This window comes from Cyprinodon variegatus, unplaced genomic scaffold (genome assembly GCF_000732505.1).
Source record: "Cyprinodon variegatus isolate N-32 unplaced genomic scaffold, C_variegatus-1.0 Scaffold462, whole genome shotgun sequence".
NCBI classification, from domain to species: Eukaryota; Metazoa; Chordata; class Actinopteri; order Cyprinodontiformes; family Cyprinodontidae; genus Cyprinodon; species Cyprinodon variegatus.
Genome location: NW_015150915.1, coordinates 502,055 through 510,078, shown reverse-complemented (window position 1 = coordinate 510,078; position 8,024 = coordinate 502,055). Strand labels below are relative to the sequence as shown.

Sequence of the window (8,024 nt, the reverse complement as noted above, 5' to 3'; positions counted from 1 at the left end):
CCCCCCCAAAAAAAAATAGAAGCACCTTCAAATGTGTGCGTCTCAAATGTGAAACACAATATGAATACACATTGTGGATTAACCGATCTATCTTCAACCATCACCAAGACTTCTATAATGCGGTTTTACTGGCTTTGGTTATTAACACGGATGCATCGTGACTGCTGCATGACGTTTGTACTTGCCAGGCAACCTTACAGATACTCACACAACCTTCTACAGCGTAAGCCCGAGTGTTGTAAAAAAAAAAAAAAACATAAAGCAATACAATATAGAGGCAGACAGGCAGTTCTTCAAGAATCAATACATGAAAGCTCAGCTGTGTGTAAACATTCACTTCAAGTCTAGGTGGCATGTGGGCAATGAAATGGATTAATGTAAACTGATGCAAAACCCCATCATGCACCACAACATAATTTTGCAAAATATTCAAACATAAATTTGCCAAATATAAAAGGGAGACAGTACTTTGGTTTAAAGAAAGAATTTTATTTTTATTATAATTTACAGTTTGAAGAAATAGAAAACTCCACCATGTGTCAACCGTCACAGGGATGTCCATGACAAGAAGGGCTATATATACTGCATGCATCATTTAGGAAGTTAACATTGTAATACTTCTTGAGCTCCTTGAGTTATTTACTGTCACAGGTAGGTGCTTCGGTGAGAGAGTAAGAGAGTTAGTTTTTTAAGGAGGGCCGGCCCTCACACGCTGAAATTAGGACTCTAATGCCTCTGGGCAGATGCCCAGTGTCACAGATTACCAGTCTGAGGCTGGAGGCAGCCCTATATGGGTAGGGATTTCCATCTAGCGAGATCATTTTCCACTCTTTTAGTTGTGGGATATGGTTTACATTTATTAAATCCATTAATTTGTGAGAGATATTGATACCTAAATATTTTACATTCCTCGACTGCAGGTGTTTATGGGGGCCCTTTTAGAAAATATAATTAATAGGAGGGATTTTGACCAATTTATAGAGTAATCTGAGATTTTTGAGACAATTTCTAACAATTTAATTACGAAAGGGGGATTTTTGAGTTATAGAGAAAGAGTAATACATTGTCTGCATAATGGCGGACTGGTGGTTAGAGCATTGGGCTTGGAATCCAGAGGCTCTAAGTTAGGGTGACCAAACGTCCGTATTTCCCGGGACATATCCGTATTTCACGTCCTGTCCTGGGCGTCCCGTTTTTTTTTAAGAAAGTGAGGAAATGTCCTGATTTTTTAAATTACCTTAATTGGACCATTAAATTTACAGGCACTAGGGCACTGCGCACGATGCTGCGTGTGACGTAAGCCCTGAGCCGCGTCAGTGCGGGCAGCCCTGTTCTTAATCGGAATATAGATAGCGTGGCTGTCAGTACGCCAACAACATGCAAAAGCACAAATGTATGTTTTCCGACAATTTACAAAAGAGTTTCCCCACTTTCAGACCGGGTTGAGACAAATAGGAAGCCTTGTGCACAGTGTGCAAAGCAGGCACATATGTCTCGGTGTCTAATGAAGGTGCAAGGGATCTCAAAAAGCCACCTGGACTCTGAAAGTAAAGATAGTGTATTGATATGTTTGTTCGTTTTTGTTACATTTTGAATAATTTTTGCTACACAAGAGGTATTTTTTGTTAATTAGCTCATTTGTTAATGTATTTTTTCCAATAGCCTACAGAACAGACATTATTTCGTTCATTACTGAGGCTGAGTATCATCTGTTATTGGGAGTTGAGTTAACTTTTATTGTTAAGTGAGGGATGTTTAGATGATACATTATTTTTTCATTGTGCTATTCATTCATTACAGGAATTGTTAAGCATTTTTAATAAATACATTTTGAATGAAATTATCGTTTGTTATTGGAGTTATTGCTGTTGACTTTTACTGAAAAGCATTTTTTACTAAAACAACTGTAAATATGATGTTATTGTAGGATCTATGCATGGGAACAAGGTGTCCTGGTTTTCCCAAATGAAATGGTCACCCTATCTAAGTTCGAACCCCACTCCCACAGACTGCCACTCTGGGTTGCTGAGCAAAGACACTTAACCCTACACCGCTTCCCAGGTGTTGCACAATGGCAGCCCACTGCTCCCAAAGGGGATGGGTTAAATGCAGAGTTCATTTTGTTGCTCTGTACTTCTGACAGTGTAATGACACAAAAGCTGGGAAAGCTGTCCCTTTGTTGCTCTCCGATGGACTGGCGACCTGTCCAGGGTGTACCCCGCCTCTCCCCCGTAGACAGCTGGAGATTGCACCAGTCTAACCTATTTTATTTTAAATAAAAACATTTCCTTTTTTTTCCCGCAATCCCTGTACAGCTGCCCGTTTACCTTAGGTGTCAAGGGGGGGTGAAGTTGCTTGAGGAACCATATGCAGAGATGAGTGAGGCAGAGATAAGTTCTTGTTTTGTTCTAGTTTTAATGAAAAACTGAGGCAAACATCTAAAAACACAAAAATACTGAGAACTAAAAAACCAGTAGACATCAGAGATGTGCCTTTACTTTTTTCATGTGGTTTGATTAGCATAGCACCAAATGATCCACAGTAAAATAATGCAACAAAATCATTTTATATTTAGGAAGAAAGTTTATCTTGATGGTTTTGCAATGGATAATTTGATTTTAAAATAATATTTTAAAGACTCTATTTGTCTGATCAGAAATCAATAACCATTTAGATAATTGAGTATCAATACAATGTGAGTATTCCTGAGGTATTAATAACTTTGGTTGCCTTATTAACACCAGGGACACTCTAGATGGCCGATGTGTGTTTTTAGCTATGTTCTGTTTAGACAAAGAAGGTAAAACATGAGGGAGGACAGTTTTTAAGGACTCTTTCGTCATATGAATTAAATGTAATGAACAGATTAGAAAACATATTTAAACCATTATTGAAATAAAGTTTGTCTTTACTTTATAAAGAAAGCTCAAAACATGTTAGCACTTGGTTTTGCTGCCGTTGATTTAGGCTTGGCCTGGTATGCTCTTTAAAGAAAACTAATTAGTTTGTAAATGACAGTAACACATTAGTCATTACTACGCTTTGAACTGCTTCGTTATTTGCTGTATATAAATAAGGACTACAGAGGTAGTGGTGCAGACACCACAGATTCAGTGACACAATTCCTACCTGGAGATGTTCTTATTGAAGGCTAAATATTGCTGTGATTTTCTCATTATGTGTGAAAAAAAGCTTTAACAATGTTGGTTAGAAGCTGGAATTTAAAGAAGCTCCACACATCATCTTAACACTGACTGACAGCTTTAATCGACACACGTTCTTCACTTTCTCAGGGCTATAATGAGTTTACTTGCATGGTTTACGATTTCTCACATAAAGGCAGTTACTAAGTCTGCCTCTCATCACCTGAAAAACATTTCCAGGATTAAAGGACTAATGTACAAGTAAGATCTTGAAAAACTCAATATTCATGTAACTTTAACAGAATTGATTTCTGCAACAGTTCCCTCGTAGTTTTAGCCAAAAAAGTCCATCAGACATCTGCAGCTGATCCATAACGCTGCTGTCAGTGTTCTCATTAGAACTAAGAAAGTAGAGCACATCAGCCCAGTTCTGAAGTCCTTTCACTGGTTCCCTGTACCTCAGAGAATAGACTTAACATACTTCTGTTAGTCTATAAATCAATTAATGGATCAGTGCCTCAATACAGAACTGATTTGTTGAGGTTTTGCAGTTATTAAGTGAAAAGCAAAAGACTTTTCACGTAATAACTGCTAAAATGCAGTCCACATTAATTTAAACATGAAAAAACACTAGCAATGACAGGCAGTTATGAAGTAAATTATGCTTTTTGCATCATAAGATTCTAGTGTTGAACATGTTGCTGCATGCTAACAGTACTTAAAAATCTTTTTTAATTAGGTTTTTGTTCTTTTACTTGGTTCCAAAAAGTTTGTCTTAACAAAAACGTACTTTGCATTTGGTTAGGTTTAGCTGGATAAAAAATATTACTAATAAAATACTACACAACTGTGTAAATGAGTTAAAAGAAGGAAAATGAAAGGCAGAATTACTTTGAAGAGAACATAATAGACAAAAATAGACACGTTTTTGCTTGAAGTAGAATTAGAATATTTTCAATGCAAATTTCATTGCACATTTTGCCCAAAATGTATGTATCGTTCCAAATAAACAAAAAGATGGTGGCAGTCCGAGTCTGGACAAGTTTTAAGCAAGCTTCTGACGTACTGCCAGCAAGCAAAGTACAATACAGCTAAAACAATAGCACTAGTTAAACCATAGATGATAGCAGGAAGACATGAGAAGGGAACACCTTCGTTAGAGGCCAACAATTCCCTCTAACGACCCCCCTTTCAGAGACACAGAGAGGTATGAGGTATTGCAGGCTAACAAAGAACCCAAACAACCAGTGTTGGGCAAGCTACTGGAAAATGTAGTTAAACTAATAGCTTCGCTACATGTAGCAGCGCTACTGCCCATCACTGCAAACAACTCCCATTCCAAAGGGGTGGATCCATTCATCCAGTTCAATGTGCATGTTTTCTAAGCCAAAACAAGGCTTTGTTTTTGGTGCACTCTATAAAGCCTCAAACCCAATGCTATTCTGACATTTTGAATTATAAAGCTTCCTGGATGGGAAGCGAAACGTCTTCAAACTTGGATACCAAGTCCAGTGGATTGTTTTTTAACTTTTTGGGATTCACATTTCTTTGTTTTACTTGTATGCACAGATCCTGGTTGGAGAGCTTTGTGCGTTCTTTACCAAGGCAGAGGGAACCCAGGAGAAGACCATAGTCACAGCAGACTGCTGCTACTTCAACCCTCTGCTCAGGCGGATTGTTCGCTTCTTAGGTGAGAATGGCTCTGTCCACACAAAAAAAAACATATTTTTTTCTCTGGTCCCTTCATCCACAGTTGAGAAGAAGTTAAGAAAAAAAAATAAATTCTTGCTGGAACTTCCAAACTACGAACATTTTTATGATCTTAGCAGCAGTGCACCTGAAAATAGTTGGCCTGACTGTTTGTAATTGTCTATAGAAGTCCTGCTTCTAAGGGCTTAGTCTACTCCCAACATCACTATCACATAAGGACTTTCTGCCATTAGCTCACTCTGCTTACCTACAAAGGCTTTCAGATAAATTAATAGCACTCAGTTGACTTGACATATTTCCCTTCTGTGTTTTATACAGTGTTGGGCACGTTACTTTGAAGAAGTAATTAGTTATAGTTACTAGTTACTTCTCCCAAAAAGTGAGTTACTCCACAATAAAAGTAACTAGTTACTTGTAAAAGCAACTATCTGATGGTCTTCTAAACCCCGTCGGGTAGCGTTTCCCATGTCTAACATGGGGGAACGGTATCTGATGGGCTTCTAAACCCCCTCAGATAGTGTTCCCCCTGTCTAACATGGGGAAACGGTATCTGATGAGCTTCTTAACCCCTGCAGGTAGCGTTCCCCCTGATGACATGGAACGGTATCTGATGGGCTTCTAAACCCCGTCAGATAGTGTTCCTCCTGTCTAACAGGTGGGGACGCTATCTGAAGGGCTATTAAACCCCAGCAGGTAGCTTTCCCCTCTTCTTAACATAGCATTAGTAACGCCGTTACTTTCAACGCCGTTACTCCCATCATAGTTTTTTTTTATACTTTCTTTAATGTCTAAACAAGATATAAGTGATCCAGGATCTTATGGAGCAAAGCAAGCCGCATTTTCCCATCACAGGTGCGAAATGAAAGGCCTAGTCCACGATCAATTGAGAAAATCCAGAGAATAAATGAAATGCCTAGAGAGATGCGTCAGGTATAACAAAATACAACAGGAACAGTGGTGAATCTGTGAGTAAATACTGCCAGCAGATGACCAAATATTAAACATTGCTTAGGTCAACTAATGATCATACCATGTGCAAACATTCCTTTCAGGTATTCGGATGAAAACTTGATATCTATTGTTTTATTTGAATATGAAGGGCGTGCAGACAATACAATAATTCATGGGTGTGGGGAGGAGGTTGCTTGTAAAACCTGAACGTATCTCTCCAAAGTGATGCTCTGTTCATCAAGCGTTCCAGGTGACTGAATGTCAGAGAGCGTGCACTGTAGTCGACCAAAATCCCGGACGATTTTGAAATTATCGCCTGACATTTTTTTAGGTATGAAAAGTAGGACATATCTGGGAAAAAGAGGACGTCTGGTCACCCTACCATATCAACAATTTAATATTTCAGTCAGTGAGTGCTTGTTGCTAAGATGCGTCTTTGCTCAGTATCAGTAGTTATTCAGTAACTTTCTTTTACCGTCTCATCTGGTTCTGAGACGAAATTGGGGAACAGCCAAGATAAAATCTAACAAAAATGATGTCAAACTTTGTGCTATGTTTCTGCAGCAACAATTATATTTGTGCTGCTACTATTTTGAAGATTAATGAAAACTTTCAGAGTTCAACGAAGGTTAATCAGCACCCCCACCATCTTCAAATTAAACAAAACTGGTCAATCAATTCAGCTACATTTATGCTAATGGGACTATATATCTTCTTATCACAGCTATATTGTGAGTGAGGCTTGAGGATGAATGAAAACATAAAGAAACAAGTCAGCATCATCAAAGATAAGGCAGCAACACTCCAGTTTGTCATTCTGTACTGTTACAAGAAGCTGTTAATTGGACGATTAAATGGGCTGTGATCCTGGAGGTAGAAGATTGAGGATCCCTGCAGGGACACTTCCATGAATATTAACAAGCTTGCAAGTTTGCATCTTGAGCTGAGGTGAAGACTCCTCTGACAATTTTACACCTTGACTGATAATAAAGTGTTGGAGCTATTTTAAGGAGAGGGGGAAAAGTATCATCTGTTTTATCTTTGAGCATGTGTACAAGATAAGATGCTTATCACAAACATTGAAATTGCTTTTATTTCTTCTCCCATATGCAGAGATAGAAATCTTTAACATCTTATTACCTAATCCACTAATGCTCCCATCGGATTCTTGTGTTCCTCTTCTACATAGGCGTGTATGCCTTCGGCTTGTTCACCACTGCCATTTTTGCCAATGCCGGCCAGGTGGTGACGGGAAACCAGACGCCTCATTTCCTGTCCGCCTGCCGACCAAACTACACAGCGTTAGGCTGCCAGTCAACCATGCAGTACATCACAGAGCGCCGCGCCTGCACAGGCAACCCCTTGGTTGTCATGTCAGCACGGAAATCCTTCCCATCTAAGGATGCGGCACTCAGTGTGTACTCCGCAATGTACACAGTGGTAGGTTGGAGCACACTGCTAGTTAGTTAGTTTCCTTTGTTGTCCTTTAGAAAAAAAAAAAAGGAAAAAGTTTATTGTTTGAAAAATCTGTAAATTAGGGCAGCCCAGAAAAAAAAAGCAAACTTTTATTTCAGTTTAATATGGGAAAAAAGTCGGAATTCTGAGTTTAATCTGGAATTCTACATTTTTTCTCCGAATTCTGACCTTAATCTCAGAAATCGGGTTTTAATCTAAGAATTCTGACTTTTTCATTAGAATTCTGGCTTTAATTTCAGAATTTTAGATCTTAATGTAGATGGGCACCATGAAGGAAGCGACATGGGAGCACTCAGCTTCATTGCCAAAGATATGAGTTGTTTGGGAGGGCCAGTAACACCTTGGTGGAAAATGACGGAATTAGGCGAGGTTTTACGTGCCCAAGGGTTCCCCAATGATGCTATTTCATTAATGGAAATGCAGAAGGTGATTATAACAAGAGAGCAAGTTTAGTCTATAGAACAAACATGGTTACGGCTTGATGCTAACATGTTTCTTAGCTGTCAGAATTCAGTCGTAAATTCAGAATTCTGAAATTAAAGTCAGAATTCTGACATTTTTCTCATATCATACAGATTTTTTTTTCAGAGGCCCTAATCCTCTTCTATAGTTAATAAATCAAAGATTTGCCCTGTTTTAATATCATTTATTACCTTGTATGACTTTTGTGCCCTACGGCTCTTTCTCTTTTGAATGGCTCTCTGCAGATGTATGTGACGTTGGTGTTTAAAACCAAGGGTACAC

At 38.7% G+C, this 8,024-nt stretch overlaps 1 protein-coding gene across 1 annotated transcript in view; it reads left to right on the top strand.

Moving 5' to 3' along the window:
* The window catches only part of plppr2 (phospholipid phosphatase related 2), a 108,422-nt gene that overhangs the window by 91,447 nt on the left and 8,951 nt on the right, over positions 1–8,024 (top strand). The window contains exons 4-6 of the mRNA XM_015389486.1: positions 4,713–4,833; positions 6,994–7,244; positions 7,988–8,018. Of these exons, the coding sequence (XP_015244972.1) occupies positions 4,713–4,833; positions 6,994–7,244; positions 7,988–8,018 (403 nt within the window). The remainder of the gene's footprint in view (positions 1–4,712; positions 4,834–6,993; positions 7,245–7,987; positions 8,019–8,024) is intronic.